Source organism: Dryas octopetala, chromosome 6, assembly GCF_963921425.1.
Source record: "Dryas octopetala chromosome 6, drDryOcto1.1, whole genome shotgun sequence".
Taxonomy (NCBI): domain Eukaryota; kingdom Viridiplantae; phylum Streptophyta; class Magnoliopsida; order Rosales; family Rosaceae; genus Dryas; species Dryas octopetala.
This window is the reverse complement of record NC_141371.1, coordinates 7,916,503-7,934,857: the sequence shown is the minus strand read 5'-3', so window position 1 is coordinate 7,934,857 and position 18,355 is coordinate 7,916,503. Positions and strand designations below refer to the sequence as shown.

At 40.6% G+C, this 18,355-nt stretch overlaps 3 protein-coding genes across 4 annotated transcripts; 2 read left to right on the top strand and 1 right to left on the bottom strand.

Annotated features, from left to right (window-relative positions):
• Positions 1 to 901: 901 nt before the first annotated feature.
• LOC147281937 (Leucine-rich repeat protein kinase family protein) lies at positions 902 to 3,429 on the top strand. The gene is made up of 2 exons (XM_086247806.1): positions 902 to 2,410; positions 2,479 to 3,429. Exons 1-2 carry the CDS (start codon positions 1,021 to 1,023, stop codon positions 3,153 to 3,155), a joined length of 2,067 nt encoding a protein of 688 aa, XP_086103932.1. The 5' UTR covers positions 902 to 1,020; the 3' UTR covers positions 3,156 to 3,429.
• Positions 3,430 to 3,931: 502 nt separating this feature from the next.
• LOC147281936 (aspartate/glutamate/uridylate kinase family protein) lies at positions 3,932 to 7,375 on the bottom strand. 2 transcript variants are annotated; one of them, XM_086246996.1, is made up of 7 exons: positions 6,281 to 7,375; positions 6,045 to 6,189; positions 5,885 to 5,938; positions 5,693 to 5,784; positions 4,883 to 5,118; positions 4,548 to 4,718; positions 3,932 to 4,288 (listed from the first exon to the last, which is right to left on the bottom strand). In XM_086246996.1, exons 1-7 carry the CDS (start codon positions 7,081 to 7,083, stop codon positions 4,191 to 4,193), a joined length of 1,599 nt encoding a protein of 532 aa, XP_086103122.1. In that variant the 5' UTR covers positions 7,084 to 7,375; the 3' UTR covers positions 3,932 to 4,190. The 2 variants fall into 2 exon arrangements, with proteins under 2 accessions (XP_086103122.1, XP_086103123.1); XM_086246997.1 differs by having other exon boundaries at positions 6,045 to 6,186; positions 6,281 to 7,372.
• A 4,516-nt stretch (positions 7,376 to 11,891) lies between these two features.
• On the top strand, positions 11,892 to 17,810 carry LOC147281935 (pyruvate kinase 1, cytosolic). Its single transcript, XM_086246269.1, has 16 exons — positions 11,892 to 12,235; positions 12,349 to 12,445; positions 12,555 to 12,652; positions 13,148 to 13,303; positions 13,894 to 13,971; positions 14,272 to 14,403; positions 14,528 to 14,608; positions 14,740 to 14,811; positions 14,903 to 14,992; positions 15,078 to 15,222; positions 15,487 to 15,575; positions 15,794 to 15,889; positions 16,026 to 16,093; positions 16,267 to 16,366; positions 17,112 to 17,171; positions 17,413 to 17,810. Exons 1-16 carry the CDS (start codon positions 12,167 to 12,169, stop codon positions 17,563 to 17,565), a joined length of 1,584 nt encoding a protein of 527 aa, XP_086102395.1. The 5' UTR covers positions 11,892 to 12,166; the 3' UTR covers positions 17,566 to 17,810.
• Positions 17,811 to 18,355: the final 545 nt, after the last annotated feature.

The window sequence follows — 18,355 nt, the reverse complement described above, 5'->3', positions numbered from 1 at the left end:
TTTAGCAAGATTGATGTGATGAATTTATAGTAGTTTGGTCAGCCTAGCTACTCTGGCTCTCTAGCTCAACCCAACATGTAATGGCAGTATGGACTATGGCACCAAAGAGTTTCCAATAAGTAAATGAATGCTGTGTGCTTCCTTTTGTAAAAACAAAATCAACTTATAACCATCATGTTGATGGTTACAATAGATTTTATTAAATTAGGTACACGTATGTCAAAGTGTATGAGACTATCAGACCCAGTTGAGAACCTTGTGCCTTGTGGATCAAGGGCTGTAAAAAAAAAAAAATGCCATCATGTACTTGACTTGACTGCTTTCTGTGATGAACCATGCCATGGTCCTTTGGTCCTCATATTCTCATTTGCTTTAAAGCCACACCCCAAGCCTTTGGTCAAGAAAAAGTAAAAAGGAATACCCTGCTCTCAAAACCCTTTACTCATTCCACGTGGAAGGAGTGGAGAACAGCAATCATTCATGCAACCACACACCCTCAGTCCTCACTCTAATCCAGTAATCCCCATCCCTACTATTGTCTTCTCTAATCATACTCCCCCTCCAAACACACCATACCCTCTGGCCTCTAATCATATCATTCCCGATTACCAAATATCAAAAGTGAAAAAGATAAACAAAAAAAAATCATATCTTTTCCCACTAATTTTCTCTCTTTCTCTCTTCAAATTTATAGAAAGAGAGGCAGAAAAAATATAGAGTAAGGGAGACACTCTAATGGTAACGGGTCACTTTTTTTATTCATATTATTTTTTTTTGGCCACTTTATATATTATATTTTAAATCATATCTTTTCCCACATATTTTCTCTTTCTCTCTCTCTTTCTCCCTCTCTTCAAATTGATAGAAAGGGCCAAAGAGGCAGAGAAAATATAGAGTAAAGAGAGACTCTCATGAGTCGCTCACTCTTTGTTTGTCTTTGGTCATATTTTTTTCAAAAATACTCTTCCTTCTTCACACCCACTCTTCCCGCCCAACCACACACAACAACATAACAACAGCATGAAGAAGAAACTGCCTTACCCCTTATCCCATTCCTTGGTGGCTCTGTCTCTTCTGCTACTGGGCCTAGCCCACCCCTCGCTCTCTTCTCCGCCCAACGACACCTGGGCCCTGGCCCAATTCCGCCTCGGCGCGGACACCCACGGCTACCTCCAGTCCAACTGGACCGGGCCCGACGCTTGCGCCGCCGCTTCCGGCTGGCTCGGCGTCCGCTGCTCGGTCAACGGACGCCGAGTCGTCGCCCTCTCCCTCCCTTCCCTCAACCTGCGGGGCCCACTCGACGCCCTGGCGCCGCTCGACCAGCTCCGCCTCCTCGACCTCCACGACAACCGCCTCAACGGCACCATCGCCCCCCTCGCCAACTGCACCAACCTCAAGCTCCTCTACCTGGCCGGCAACGACCTCTCCGGCTCAATCCCGCCGGCGATCGCCTCCCTCCGGCGGCTCATCCGGCTCGACCTCTCCGATAACAACCTCCGCGGCCCGATCCCTGACGACCTCTCCCGCCTGAGCCGGCTCCTCACGCTCCGGCTCCAGAACAACGAGCTCACCGGAAAAGTCCCGGACCTCTCCGGCTCCCTGGTGAACCTCAAGGAGCTCAACCTGACCAACAACGAACTGTACGGACGGTTGGCGGAGGGTTTGTTGAGGAAATTCGGTGAAGGAAGCTTTGCCGGGAACGAAGGGCTGTGCGGGTCGAGTCCGTTAGCGGCTTGTTCGTTCAACGGGTCAAGTAGTAGTCCGCCATCGGCCGCTTCGGCCCAAACGGTGCCGTCGAACCCGAGCTCACTGCCGCAAACGACGAGTGTAAACGAACCGAAGAAAAACTCAAGAAAGGGATTGAGCCCCGGTGCTATTGTGGCAATTGTGATAGCAAACTGTGTGGCAATGGTGGTGATAATCTCGTTCCTGGTGGCTCACTACTGCGCAAGAAGCCGAAGCTCCAATTCGATGGCAGGTAGCGAGACGAGTGGGAAGAGGAGGAAGAGTGGGAGTAGCTATGGCAGCGAAAAGAAGGTGTATGCGAGCAATGGTGGGGGTGCAGATAGTGATGGGACGAATGGCACGGACCGGAGCAAGCTGGTGTTTTTCGAGCGGAGGAAACAGTTCGAGCTGGAAGACTTGCTCCGGGCGTCGGCGGAGATGCTGGGGAAAGGGAGCTTGGGGACGGTGTACAAGGCGGTGCTTGATGGTGGGTGTACCATGGCGGTGAAGCGGCTCAAGGACTCGAATCCATGTGCGAGGAAAGAGTTTGAGCAGTACATGGATTTGATTGGGAAGCTCAAGCACCCAAACATTGTGAGCCTCAGCGCTTACTACTATGCCAAGGAGGAGAAGCTTCTTGTCTATGATTATCTCCCTAATGGAAGCTTGCATTCACTTCTTCATGGTAATTATATTGCTCCTTTTTCCAAATTTTCCATTTTGAATTGTGTTTGATGGCATGCAATTGATTAGGCAATCGAGGTCCTGGCCGAATTCCTTTGGATTGGACTACAAGGATCAGCTTGGTGTTGGGTGCTGCTCGTGGGCTTGCTCGGATTCATGAGGAGTATAGCTCTGCAAAAGTACCACATGGGAATGTCAAGTCTTCCAATGTGCTATTAGACAAGAATGGTGTGGCTTGCATATCTGACTTTGGACTGTCTCTGCTTCTGAACCCAGTTCATGCCATTGCAAGACTGGGAGGGTACAGAGCTCCTGAACAGGCAGAGGTTAAGAGGCTGTCTCAGAAGGCGGACGTGTACAGCTTCGGGGTCTTGTTGTTGGAGGTTCTCACAGGGAGAGCTCCGTCGTCCCAGTACCCTTCTCCGACTCGCCCTCTTATCGAGGAGGAAGAGCAGGCGGTGGACCTACCCAAATGGGTCAGGTCCGTGGTCAGGGAAGAGTGGACCGGGGAGGTGTTTGATCAGGAACTCTTAAGGTACAAGAACATTGAGGAGGAGCTTGTGGCAATGCTCCATGTGGGTTTGGCCTGTGTGCTGCCTCAGCCTGAAAAAAGGCCTACCATGCTTGAAGTGGCTAAGATGATCGAGGACATCAGAGTCGAGAGGTCTCCTCTTGGAGAAGACTATGATGAATCCCGCAATTCGCTTTCGCCTTCCATGGCCACCACCGAAGATGGTCTGGCCTGATCATCGTCATCCATCGTTACCTAATACTATTGCCACCGCAATTCACTTTCGTTTGCATTATCTCACTGCCAATTGCTGCTACTGCTGGCTGCCTTCCCAAACCTTATTATTGTTTAGTTGTGGTCTCTGTAATATCGATCTGCAAGTCTTTCAATTTTTAAATTATCCAAGGTGAAGAGATTGATGATCTTGCCACCAACTTTAAGATAGATTTGTTTAGTTTTCTATTGTGTAATGTAGCTGTTGACAATATATTTGTGATTATTATCTTCAATCAATCTTCTAAGTGTTCAGAGTGGTAGTCGAATTTGCTTCAATTACCCAAAAGCTTGATATGCATATTAAGAGCCATGTTACTCAAGTGTTATCCCTTCCAATGGCTTCCATAGTCCATAACCAATAGCTGCATGAATTTGCACCGCATAACAGCTTGACCAAAAAAAACTAAAATAGATTAACAATATTCACCCCAAAACATTCCCTTTGTAAGTTGATATTCTGTTTCATTAATGCAGGAAACTTATTTCACCAAAAATGTTGTGGATCTGTAGACATGCATCTTATCTTGAGACAAGAATGATCAAATTCTTAAGAATTTTATCCACAACACAAGGATCCATATCCGAGTGGATAGAGACAAAGAAGGGTTGGATATTGCAATTTTTTGCAAAGGTAAATATGAAAAAAAGAAATTACGTAAAGGAAGTAGGGTCAAGAATCATACACAAAATAATTGGGTTCAAATAAAAAAAACAAAGTAATATTAATCAATTAAATACAAAAGAAAAATAAGCGTGTATTACCCATAACCACAAAGATCAAGTAGCCAAATGGTGTTGTGATATTTGAGTTAGATGGTATTTGATTTAATTAATGATAATCTCTATAATGTTCATAATGAGAAAAAAGGAGAGAAGAAAAAATATTTTACAAGTGATACATCTGCCCAACACATTAGTATTCTATCACTTATACTAACTCGACAGCTATCTGAGATAAGACCTAATAATACAACAGCTCAATATTTTATAAATATTAGCTAATCCTTCCAGTTTGATCTATCAGGGTACCAACTTGTTCTCCGCATAGTGCTTTCGAGATATTTCCTGGCTCCAAAAGATTAAAGACCACAACTGCACATAAAATTGTATATTGATTAATATTGAATTTCATCCCCAATGTACATAATAAAAGGTACTATCCAATCATTTGATCACAAACTGAGGACAGTTGGATGACTCAATAGACTCTCACAATTGTTCAGCATAACAGAACTAGCCCTCTATGCCTCCATTATGATGCATTGATGTATTAACCAACTTAACTGCAAATGCCTCCATCAAGATAAAGGCACATTCTGAAACAAATTACAAGTAAACAAAATATACTTGCCAGGAATCCTGTTTTCTTCGCAGAAGGTCAGTGCCATCGAGTCCATGGAGGCGGCACCTCTGGTGACCAGCTCCCTAAAAGTGATGTGCTCGAATGTAAAATTATTATCTTGAGAATTGCAGTCATAGACACCATCTACATTGGTACCTTTGAGTACTGCCTCTGCATGAACTGAAAGAATTGAAAGTGTCACAAAATTTTATAGAGTCCAAAAGATGTGGGTGGGGGATCCATGCATGTATGCATGTGTGTGTGTGTGTGTTTTGAAGAGCTGAAGTAGAACAATCCCAATATGTAATATGTTTGAAAGGAGTTTGAATGATGCAGAGCCATACTCTCCAAAGCTCGAAGTGCTGCGGCTGTGTCAGTGGAGAAGAGTGGATTTCCAGTGCCAGCACCAATTCCAGCAAAAATTACAACTCTTCCCTTCTCAAGATGCCGGATGGCTCGTTGCCTACTGTATGGTTCAGCAACCTCCTGCATCGAAAATGCTGTTTGAACACGAGTCTGGACTCCCATCTTCTCTAATGCTGACTGGAGCAATATAGAATTCATTACTGTGGCCATCATACTGTACACATCACAAAGCACCTTGTTAGGTCATGTAAAAGTTTAAACCACAAATTCGAGCAGCATGAACACAGAGCCATACAAAATCATATCTTGAAATTTCAGTGGCGCATGCATAAAAGTTCACATAAGACAATTGAGATTATGGGACTTCAGTAAGCAGTCACTCATACCATTCATGATGAGAAGAAGTCGACTCAAACAAAATAAAACTTGCACTTACATTTTCAGGTGCTTTGTTTATGTTTCACAATTATATTCTATTTCTTTATGGAAAAAGCAAAAGAGGAAGCAGATAAGATCAACCAATTTCATGAAATTTAATGAAAATTTAAAAAAATCACTATCTTGTACATCTAATTATAGCCCCAGCCACACAAAAATAATCAGTTTTCACAGAATAAAAAACAGAAAAAGCCCAAAATTCATTGACATGCTTCACTTAAGAATGCAATGACCATGTTAATATTAAGCAGTTTGGTATGCAGCAGTTCTATTTAAACTTGTTGCAGATACAACAATCGCAAGTAAAAGGTATTATAGTTCAAGAATGCAAGGTGAGCAATAACATGTACCCAATCTGGTATGCAGTACTTCTATCCAAACCAGTTGCATTCACCCATGCATCTCCGCAAAAGAAGTTGCGACCTCCAACGACAATCGCCACCTAACATACCACACAAGAAAAAACCAAATGTTGCAGCTCTAAACTCAAACAGACAGAAAGCAAACCAACTCGAACACAACAATCATACAGACATCAATACCTCCACCCCATTGCGGCAAGCCAATGCAACTTCCCTCGCAATCAGCATTGCCAACTGCCCAATCACGAAACACAGGATAAAACTTGCTAGAGAGAAATAACACTAGACAAGACTATTCGCAAGCTAACAGGACAATCTATGGTGTTGCATAGAATAGAACCTTTGAGTCAACATTGTTTGGAGCAGTGCCAGCAAGAGCAGCACCACTAATTTTGAAGACTACTCTCCGCCATTTAAGACTTGGTACTGATTTGGGCTTGTTATTCATCTGACTTGCAGGACTTGTAATTGTCATTGCATATCTGCTAAACAAACCACACATAACACAACACAATCAAGCTAGAGTTAACAATTGTAGCATAAACCAAACAAAATGCACAATAAACAAACACCAACCTCTTCGATTGCCGCGGTGTGGTACCGGAGGAAGCGGGACCTTTATCGTCATCGGAGGCGACTTTGGTAGGCAGCGAATTGCCGACAATCTGCTCCATCTTCTTGAACCAAGGCCAATGACTCGCCGAAATGCCACCGCTGGTCATCCTGTGCCGCTCCAGCTTGTACCTCTTCTTCAAGTTATCGACCTTGTTCTTGCACTGCTCCACGCTCTTGCTCTGCCTCTCGCACCGCTCGCTCACGATCGCCGCCACCTCCTCCCAATCTCTGCCCCTCAGATTCCCCCGATTCAGCTGCGTGAACTTGTCGGTGTACGCGTCCAGAAGGCACGCGATCGCCGCGTCGCTCCACTCCTCGCGGTCCTTCCGGTACTCTCCTCCGCCGAACCCGCCGGTCGCGGCCGAGGATTTCGATTTCTTGTAACTGTACGGAGCTCCGCCGCCGCCGTCGCTGAGCTCATCGGAATGGTCCTTCCTCTTCTCGCTCGCGCCGACGACGTCGTTCTGATCCGTACCGCTGTCGAATGGATTGGAGCAAAACGCTGCGGCGGCCTCGCTGTAGCCGTTGTCACCGTCGTCCTGCGATTCTCCTCCAGCGTTTACCTTGTCCGAAGAACTCGCGACGGTGCAGGAGTTGAGGATGGACTGCTGCGATGGCGGTGCTGCAGCGTGAACGGGGGCCGTTCGCGTTGCAAAGCGGTGAGGTGGAGGCGCGTAGGGCTGGTGAAGCGCGTGAGGTAGGTGGTGGTTAGGGTTTGAGTCGTCACCACCGAGGAGAGAGAAGTCGTCGTCACAGGAGGCCATTAGATTAGAGGGAGCGACGTTAGGGTTAGTTGGGCGGTTGGCGGAACGACGACGTTAGAGGAAGGAGAGGGTGGGAACGTTCGGGGCGGACAGAGAGAGAGACGAGGCGTTTTAACGGAAGGGGTGTGCCGTGAATGGGCGTGGGATGGGCCGTGACGACTTTGTGACGGTCCCGTTAAGTAATGAATAAGAGCTAAATAGTTCATTGCTATTCGAACGTGAGTGGTTGGGACCCGGTTGGATGGGATCGCTAATTCGCTATGGTTCGTCGCCGTTTTGGATGGGCATGATTCATGAACATAAGTTGGCCTACTTGCCTCTGTGTGTTGTTTGGTTTGGTTGGTGGGAATTGGTGAATTTTCCTTGGACCGATCTATAAAAAAAAAGATGTAGCCAATACTATTAATTCCATAAATCTTAAGTCATTTTCAAATCATGAATGAAAACATGAAGCTCATTTAACTTCAAAAAAATTTCAAGGTTGAGCATAACCTTTCAAATTTAAAAACAAAAAATTTACACACACCTATAATATAGCATTTTCCTAATATTATGTAAGCATTTTACCCATCCAGACTCTTTTTCACTCCATTTTCTCTCATCATCTTCCTTCCTCTTTGTATTCTATTTGAAAAGAATAAATAAGAAAATATTTGCATCCACTTATGATAAGAAAATGTTTGCATCCACTTACGACACTAATTTTAATTTTTTATTTATTTATAACATGAATAACACAATACTAAAATAACTATTAAAAAAATCCATTTTAAAAATTAGGCTGATAATTCAACTCACTTGTTACGGAAAATTCCTGTTCGGTTCACTTTAATGAGAAGTGCGTAACACGAAAGTCACCGAGCGCTCGGTAATTGCCACTATAGTTATTTGAATTACAAAAATATATATTGTTATTAACAATCATTGTCATTATGCGGTAATGGCAATTTGTCCAATTTTTATTTTATTTAAAGAACCTCATTGAGCGCTCGACGCCAAAAACACGGAACAAAGATAACATGGGCATTATTTATATAAAGTAGACTTATTTTATCATTACAACTTTTTAGGTGGGTTTATTTATCATTAAAGGCTGTGAAATGGACTTTAGAGTAATTTACTTAAAAAAAAATCTTGGGGGTGTATTCAATTGAAATTATAATAGATTTTAAAAGAATTTAAAAGTCCATAGAAATCTCGGTGTATTAAATTCATGATTTAAAGATTCAATTGAAATCTAGGTGTATTCAATTCAGAATTTTAATGATTCCATTGAAATCTAAGTGTATTTAGGTTTAGTTTGGGATTGCTGTGAGAAAAAAGAGTTGTGAAGTAAAACAGCTGTGAAGTAAAGTCAGTTGTGAAATAAAGCAGTTGAGTGTTTGGTAAACTATATTTTCAAAAGTGTTGTGAGTACAAAAAACAGTATGAAGGTGTTTGGTAAATTGTAGGGAAAATGTTAGCAAAAGGACTATAAGTATACCCCTATTTTCAGTTGAGGATCCCGTTTTCACTTTGCTTCAATTAAGGACTATTATTTTTCAAATGCTTCAATCAAGGATATTCCGTCAATTCTGTCAAAACTTCCGTTAAAATTGATCACGTGAGGGTCACGTGACCAATTTATAAGGGCAAAAAAGTCTTTTCTCATAAAAAAAAAAACTAAATAAATTTAAACAATTTTAAAAACAAAAAAAAAATTCCCTCCATCTCCCTCCATCTCCCACCTTCGCCACCCCCTGCACCATGTCGACCCAACATTCCCCCCACCCAGCCCCGCCCCGCTCCTCCCCTCCCCTCCCTTCCCTTCCCTTCCCCTCTTTTTTCTCTCACATCTCTGCCTTTCTTACAAACCCAGCCCCGGCCCCGTCGCAAAAACTCTTACAAACCCAGCCCCGGCGCAGTCGCAAAACCTAGCCCTGGACAAAGAATTTCAATACAATTGAAGCCCAAACTCAACATAAACGCAACAATAGGGCCTAATTGAGGCAAAACCCCAGCAAACAACCCCTCCCATCTACCACGCGCAGCTCCACCCGCGGTGGCTATGGGTTCCAAAGTTGGGTTTTCAATTTTAGCAACTTTGGAGCTAATCAGACCCAACCAATAGGTAGAGAAGAAAGATAGGATAAAAAATTGCGACGCTGTCAGGATCGAAAGTCAACGCCGGTGTGTCTGGATTCCATATTCCGTGAAAATCAGAACCATTGGAAGGCAAGATAGCCGCAGATTTGTCTCTCCCGCCACCGTTAAAGCCCCATTTCCGTACGGGTTTGGGGCTTTGCTGGACTTCCTGGTTCCTTTGGTGCTTTTGGTAGGCAGGTCGGGTTTGGATTCTTCGGACCCAACATGGGTTTTGGTGGTCCGGTCGGAGGCCATGAGCAGCAGTGGTGTGGCCATTTCTACAAAAAATCCAGCACTTGGGTTTTGATCAAAGTGAGAAAAGAAAAGTTGGGTTTGTTTTAAGATTGAAAATGGTTGTTGTTTTCTGAGTGCGAGAGAGAGAGAGTTTGGCTGTTTTTGGCTTTGGGTGGTAGTGGGTCACGACGGGGCTGGGTTTGTAAGAAAGGCAGAAATACGAGAGAAAAGAGAGGGGAAGGGAAGGGAAGGAAGGGGAGGGGAGGGGAGGGGAGGGGAGGGGAGGGGAGGGGCTGGGTGGGGGGAATGTTGGGTCGACATGGTGCAGGGGGTGGCGAAGGTGGGAGATGGAGGGAGATGGAGGGAATTTTTTTTTTGTTTTCAAAATTGTTTAAATTTATTTAGTTTTTTTTTTATGAGAAAAGACTTTTTTGCCTTTATAAATTGGTCACGTGATCAATTTTAACGGAAGTTTTGACAGAATTGACGGAATATCCTTGATTGAAGCATTTGAAAAATAATAGTCCTTGATTGAAGCAAAGTGAAAACGGGATCCTCAACTGAAAATAGGGGTATAGTTATAGTCCTTTTGCTAACATTTTCCCTAAATTGTAATGTAAAACTGTTGTGACTATTTATAATTACTAAAATAAGGGTATTATGGGTAAAATAAAATTTTCATTGTTGCTGTGATTCACTGCAGCTTTCAAAAGCACCTACAAACTTACTTTCTATTTTTGTTGTGGGGAGCTGAGAATTGTGGGGCAAAACACTTTTTCATTTTTTTACCAAACAACAAAACTGTTGTGGGTGATTGAAAATTGTCATCCACAACAATCCTAAACGAGGCCTTAATCTCTCATGAATTTTAAAGGATTTCATTAAGTGGTGAATTTTATTAGATTTTAATGGATTTCAAACATAAAACAAAGGCCATTAGAGTTCCAACTTTTCCCTTTTAGATTTTGATGGATTTCATGGAATTCCATAAGAATCCACAAAATCCATGAAATATGCAGGAGTCTATAACTCCTTTAAATTTCATTAAAATCTCAATTGAATAAATCCCCCTAATAATTGAAAGTGAAAGCTTTTTTGTCATAATATTTTTAGCACAATTTAATAAATTAACAAATTACATTTTATAACCTTATAGATAACTGAATGATTAAAATATTTCATCAAGACTTTATGATGTATGAAGTGTGAAAAATAATAGTATTTTCTTTTTTATATAAGATAAAGATATAATGTCTTATGAAAATTAGATTGTACACTCTAAAAATGGTTGAACGGCTATCTAATCTTGGATTCAAATATTTCATAAAGAGTAATATTATTTAGACCAAATTAATTGACTAAATGAGAGGGACCAAGTGAGGTGTCACTTGGAGAAATATGGAGATGATGACCACCTCTTTAAGTGACAACTTATTTGGTTCATTTTATTTTATCAGTTAATTTGGTCCAAATAGTATTATTCTTTATGAAATTTGAAGTGTAGTAGCTTACACCATAGGAACAAACTTTTGGACTGATTGGGGTGTCCAGATTGGGCCACATGAGCTTGCTGTGCAAACCAAAGCAATAATTGTTATGTGAAAACGATTTAATAATAATATTTTTGTTGAAAGGGTTCTAAGTTCCCCTCATTTACCTACTAAAAATATCTGAACGCTTCTGGCCAAAAATATATAAATATTTGGACTCAACGTACTTGGATTCCAGATATTTCGAGCTGGGATGGTATGGTACTGTTGGTGGGCCGGGTACACGAGGAGCTCATTCCGGTCCAACCCAATTGGGCGACTTGAAACCGGAAGCAATTGCTGGCAAAAAGTTGAGCGAAGGGTCGCATTATACAAAACAACTTTTCGCACAACCATTGGGTGCTTTTCAACGACCGTACGTAAGCAACATAAAACGACAGCACATAGAAATTGACTAAAAAGCACAAGTCATGTCCAGTGGGCTGTGTTAACTGTTAAGTACTTTAGTTTAAGCTGTTTCCTGTTTGTTGTTTTCGTGGGGCGGAAGCTGGAAGCAGCAAGCAGTAAGCAGTAAGCAGTAAGCAGTAAGCAGTAAGCAGTAAGCAGTAAGCAGGAAGCAAGTACTATTGAGTAGTAGGCAGCAGCCACTCTAACCAAACCCCAAAGCACGTGCAATTTTTCTTGCACCATAAAAAGACACGTGGAACACTCCACGTGCTTTCTCCTACTCGTACGATCCACGCACCCGCCACGATCACTCCCGCCTCCCACGCGTCACACCCTCGCGTGCGTTTTACGCTTTCCCCTCCCCCACGAAAAACACCGCCTATGTGATGCACTTCATAGTTCATGTTTCAAGCCTTTGAAAACCCGGACAAATCATATCGCGCCAAGTGTACATAAGAAATAAAAATACGTAATTTTTTAATATTTAAAGACCGAAGTGAAGCGTGCCTGGCCAAAAAAAAAAAGAGACCAAAGTGAAGCGTGAAAGGGTTTGCTGGTGGTGGTAGAAGAGGAAGCAGAGGATTCGTTGTCGTCGCAATAAAAAGTGCTTTTCGAAAGCAGAAAGAAGAAAAACAGCATATTCTGATTATTCCAAGGAGTTTCGGCACCTTCGTTTCGGTTCTTCACTCTCTTCTTCTTCGTCTACGCAACGCAAGCTTTTGTTCCAAAACCACTCTCTCTGTCTTCGTCTTCTCTGTTAGGATCAGCAACAACAAGCACAAGCGAAGATGCATTCGAATCACCTGCTTCTGGAGGAGCCGATTAGGATGGCTTCGATTCTCGAGCCATCCAAGGCCGTAAGAAAACTCAAATCTCTAATTGTTTTGGGCGTGGATCTACTTCTGGATTCACTTAGATTAAATGTTGCTGAGGATTATAATCTGATTTTGTATTTTTTGGAAATTTGCAGACTTTTTTTCCTGCAATGACGAAGATTGTGGGTACGCTGGGGCCCAAATCTCGATCCCTGGAGGTTATCTCTGCTTGCCTAAACGCTGGAATGTCTGGTACATGATTTTTTCGCTGTAAACAATTTTTAATTTTAATTTCTGTTTCTATTTAAATTTTTCTGTATATATGGGTTTGGTTGATGGGTTTGAATGTGTTGGATGGCAGTGGCCCGATTCGACTTCTCGTGGGGCAACCCGGAATATCACCAGGAGACGCTGGAGAATCTGAAGGCGGCTGTTAAGAACACTAAGAAGCTTTGCGCTGTATGTTTTGCTAAAGCTTTTGATTTGTGATGGTTTTTCTTTGTCATGCATGGTATTTTTATTTTGTTTTACTTGTTCAAATGTTTTTTTTTTTTTTTTTTAAAATCTGAGAATGAAGACATTAAATTTTGTCTATATATCTTTGTTTTCCACTGAAACCAGATATTGGGTTAACATTTTCCTTTTACTTCTTGTTTTTTTCTTTCTTGATTATTTGAGTGTCTTTCAAGTGTTGTTTGGTCTGCATTTTGGAAATAGCCTCAATGCTTCTAAATTCCTATTTTCGAACAAATGTAAAAATAGCCTCAATGCTTCTAAATGTAAAAATGTATCAAATGCTAACCAAACAATGTCTTATTAGCTGTTTAACATCTGCTATTGCTTTAAATCATTTACTCATTGCATTTTCAAGAACTGTGATTTCACTTTCCTAGTGAGCTGAATAAAGGAAGAATAATCAAGTGACTGTATGGTATTATCTGGCTATTTTTTCAGGTTATGTTGGACACTGTGGGCCCTGAGTTGCAGGTTGTTAACAAAACCGGGAATCCCATTTCACTTTTGGGGGATGGCTTGGTTGTTCTGACTCCGGATCGCGGACAAGAACCGTCCTCAGAGCTGTTGCCCATAAATTTTGATGGATTGTCAAAGGTTTAGAAAGATCTATCATTTTATCATATTGGCAATAGTTTGGCTTAATATATAATAAACTAGATGGACGGGTAAAGATTAGGCAATGCTAGTTTTAAGTTTCTTATTATTAATAAGGGTGAATCCTATGAAGGCATTCATGTCTTTAGACATTGCATTTCACCAATAAGTAGTGAGCTTGTAGTAAAAATGACTTGAATCATTGCTGCATCAAGCCTAGATTTTTGGGTCGATTGGTGGCCCAAGTTGTAGAAAACTTTACCCACTTCCATTTCCTATTATATGTATTTTCTAAAAGAACTTATAATTCTGCTGGGTGCTGCTTGGAATTATGAATGTCCTGATGATAATGAGTCATTTGAATGGTGGCATCACCGTTGAGATATTAAGTTGCAACTTGTGCAATTATTTTATGACATGTTGATGTATGTTATCTCTAAATGTGGCTCCAAAATTTTCTTCCCTTTAAGATACTTGAAACTGTGCTTTTTACCTCTTAATTCAGTTGAATACTGGGATTTTTTTTTGTTGTTGTAGTCCTTACTGAAATCAATTCTCCATAACAAGTCAATCTTCAAATGATTTTGCAGGCCGTGAAGAAGGGAGATACCATTTTTGTTGGTCAGTACCTGTTCACTGGAAGTGAAACTACTTCTGTATGGTTGGAGGTAAAACAAAGTAACTTAGAGACTAACTCGTTTAGGAAGTCTTTTTGCTTGCTTTTGTAAAATTCCCCACCCCCAAAAATGAAAGTTCCTATTTTCCCTGAAACTAATCTACACTTTTTCTTCTAAGAACTTGAATATGTGACACAATTTGTTGGGTTCCTTGGTAAGAATATATCACAATTTTGTTGAAGGTTCAAATTTTTTTTAGTTATTCATATATAAAGAAAACTTTTCTACACTATCATGCAGAATATTTGATAGGGCATGCACGACTGATGAGTTTTATTTTTGATTGATCAGGTTTCTGAACTGAAAGGAGAAGACGTAGTTTGTTCAGTAAAGAATTCTGCGACATTGGCTGGTTCATTGTTCACTATGCATGCCTCTCAAATTCATATTGACCTGCCTACCCTCTCTGATCAAGATAAGGAGGTAAGTCCTTCGAACTTGGTAAATTTTAAGTGGTTGATGTAGCATGACTCAAGGCTCTCTTAGTTATTTCTGGCTTGCTGCCTTGACCTCTTTGTTAAGTGCTTGAATTCAATGCTTAATTCAGGTTATAAGTGGTTGGGGACAGAAAAACAAAATTGACTTCCTCTCATTGTCATATACTCGGCATGCGGAAGATGTTCGCCGAGTAAGTGTTATTCCTAGTTCCATGTCCTTGTATCAAGTCTCACACTCTGAATACCTTATATGATTCCTTCATTTTCTGAAGTTGGTTGTTTGAGTAACTTTAGTAACAGTCTTATTAATGCTGCAATTCAGGCCCGTGAATTCCTTTCTAAGTTGGGTGACCTCAGTCAGACACAAATTTTTGCGAAGATTGAGAATATGGAGGTGAGTTTCATCTATTTCAGTTTAGATTCTCAACTTTCCGATAACAGAACTGAATATTTTTGTGTATGCCTTTTCTTGTTTTTTGTATTAGGGATTAACCCATTTTGATGAGATTCTGCAAGAAGCTGATGGTATTATCCTTTCCCGTGGGAATTTGGGCATTGATCTCCCACCTGAAAAGGTCAGTTTCCTTAACTTGCAAGTAGCAGACATCATGTTATTTATTTTTTTTTTTTAAATAAGGATTAACATTTTTCCCTTTACAGGTCTTTTTATTTCAAAAGGCTGCCCTTTACAAGTGTAACATGGCTGGAAAGCCTGCCGTAGTCACACGTGTTGTGGATAGTATGACAGACAACTTGAGGCCAACCCGTGCAGAAGCAACTGACGTTGCAAATGCTGTATTGGATGGTGCGTCACTGTTTGATTCAACCCGTGCTTTAAGACTACTGGTCGAGGCCCGTTAAATGGATTTCTGTGTTATCTGGTTGCCTATATTGTTGTTACTAGTACTGGAGATATACTCTTGTATTTTTTTGTTTTAGCCGTTTAGGTCCTTGTTTTCACGATTCCTGAATTCTCATTTTAGTGTATACTGTTCCTGTTTGCCATTGTTTGCAAGTATTCTATTGTATTATGTCTTTGTTTCTTAACCTAATTTTCTTGTGGGTGCAGGAAGCGATGCAATTCTTCTGGGTGCTGAGACTCTTCGTGGTTTATACCCTGTTGATACTATCTCTACGGTCGGTAGAATTTGTGCTGAGGTAAAGTTTTTCTAAGTTTTACTCATTTTCTTAGTGTCTCTACTTTGATCTGTAACTACATATCACTGCATATCATTTTAGAATTGAGGTTGATTAACTGTGCTGGTCCTGTCATTAAATTGGCTTATCCTAAATGCTCTAAATTGCAAATATCACATTTGATCTTATGTCTTCCTTTCCTTTATATTGATAGTTTCTCCCAATATTAATCCATGCAGGCAGAGAAGGTTTTCAACCAAGATTTGTATTTCAAGAAGACTGTCAAATATGTTGGAGAGCCAATGACACACTTGGAATCTATTGCATCATCTGCGGTATTGACTTTTATATGTTGCTCCTTTAATAGTTTCTTGTGATTTTTTTTTTTACATTGCTTTCTCTCGATTTGTTGTTGAAATTATTGGATGATTTAGTTTGGGATCTTGAATGGGCAATGTTTTTATTGTCTAGGTACGGGCAGCCATTAAGGTGAAGGCTTCTGTTATTATTTGCTTCACTTCTTCAGGAAGGGCTGCAAGGTATGTAGATGTATTTGACCATTTGGTATCCTCAAAATGCAAATTATCTGTTGTTCTCCATTGTTTTTTTGGTCATACAAGTTGGGCTTCTGGGGCATTAATAAGTCGATCAATTTAGGCTGCTTTTTACTGGCGACTGTCACAAGTCTTCTAAGTGATTATGTGTTATGCAGATTGATTGCTAAGTATCGACCCACAATGCCGGTTCTTTCAGTTGTCATCCCCCGACTCAAGACAAATCAGCTCAAGTGGAGCTTTACTGGAGCCTTTGAGGTGTTCCCTTGATTCTGACTAACCTTTAGCCCATTTATTGTGAAGTCCATCGCAATGCATATTAATTGTTTCTTTCTTTCCTAAATTTAGTGGAGCTTTATTGGAGCCTTGGAGGTGTGCCCTTGATTCTGACTAACCTCTAGCTCATTTACTGTTATGAAGTCCATCGCAATGCATATTAGTTTTTTTTTCTAAATTTTTTGGTAAGTTGCATGTGATATGCAAAGTTTGATGGGATAAAAGATTGCTATTCCTTATTGCAAGGGTTGATTTGTCTTGATGTTTTGCATTTCATTTAAACAAACAAGGGGGAAAAAAACGATTACCAGTTAAAAGATAACATTGCTGAAGGAAGGTCATAAAAAATTCTAGATCTCATGCAGATTTTAAGATTCATGTTAAATCCCAGGTGTATACTTCTGTTATCTCATTATGAATCAACTATATTCTGTGTACGGGAAAGCCAATTTTTTAAAGCCCAATAGATTGTAGTTGTAATATGGCTTATTAAATGGGTATCTTGCATTGTAAAATTTAGTTCTACTGCAAAGAATGCTTAACTTCCAGTAATTTCAGACTTGGGAAAAACTTGATATCATTGAATTGTGATTTTGTCGTACAATTTTGGGACTTATTTCCAGAAGTTTGCATATTAAAATATGCATATGCTTTACTTGTTCTTATATTCTGTTTTCTCGTATCTTTAAAATTTGTAACCTTTTTCCATTAAAAAAATAATATGCAGGCAAGGCAATCACTCTTAGTCAGGGGTCTCTACCCTATGCTTGCTGATCCTCGACATCCTGTAAGTGTTTTTGTTTTACCTTTCCTCTAAATGGAGGTTGAATGTAAATTTGCTTCTGTGGTTTCTGCTAGTTAATGTTATATCTAGCCTGAAGCTGTACCTTTATTTCAGTCACTTCTGACTATAGGCATCTTCTTGTGTATTTGAACTTCTACTGATCCCTTGGCCAAAAAAAAAAAAAAAAAAGAACTTCTACTGATCCGCTTTCATTTTATTTGGGGTCCTATATATGACTTTGCAGGCAGAGTCTACGAGTGCAACAAACGAGTCAGTTCTAAAGGTCGCTCTTGATCATGGAAAGGCATCAGGAGTGGTGAAGTCGCACGACCGGGTAGTTGTATGCCAGAAAGTTGGTGATGCCTCTGTTGTCAAGATTATTGAGCTTGAAGATTAGAATTCCTCTTTCCCTCATTTTGAGGTATAATGTTCCTTTTTTTCTTTTTTGGGAATGGACCGATCCCATGTCACCTGCAGGGTTTATGTCCCCAGGTTTTGAAGACTTGCTTGTTGACTCGACTTCTATAAAGGGTTATACACCGAGGCAATTATAGTTGTTTATCTAAAACTAAGGTCATGGTGTCCATGACCCCCATTTTGTGTTTATCTATCAAAGTCGTTCATTCAAGTTTCTTGCTCAAATGATTTTATGACAGGGTTGAACCCTGCTGCGCCACTAAATATGGTTTTTCTGACATTGGTTTCTCATTAATTCCATTTGTTTCCTGCACCAATTCTGAATCTCATAATTCAAAAAATTAACTGATGTCTCCCATGTGAAATGTAGTGCAAACAATATTAATAATATTTGGTATAGAGCGTGAGGAAGATAGACTGGTCAACTTAAGCATACAGTTATGAGGTGGTACAGTGTGGGATGCCTTTGAGGACTCTTGAATTTGGATCCCTTCATTGTTTTGAGTCTTTGACCATTTATAATTTGTTTTTAATAATAGAAAAACAGAATTTACAACACAAAATCCCAACTACGCCCAAAGCCAAAGTACAAAATCCTAACTACACTCAGGTCCAAAGTGAAAGGGCATTCAAAGAAAGCTCATTGTTCCAAACTTGAGATGAATGCAAATATGCAATAGCCAAGGAGATGAAAGTATCAGCTGTACAATTTGCTAAGAAATCTCAAACTAATAAGCCAAGCTATGAATGTTCCGATGATTATGCGTCTC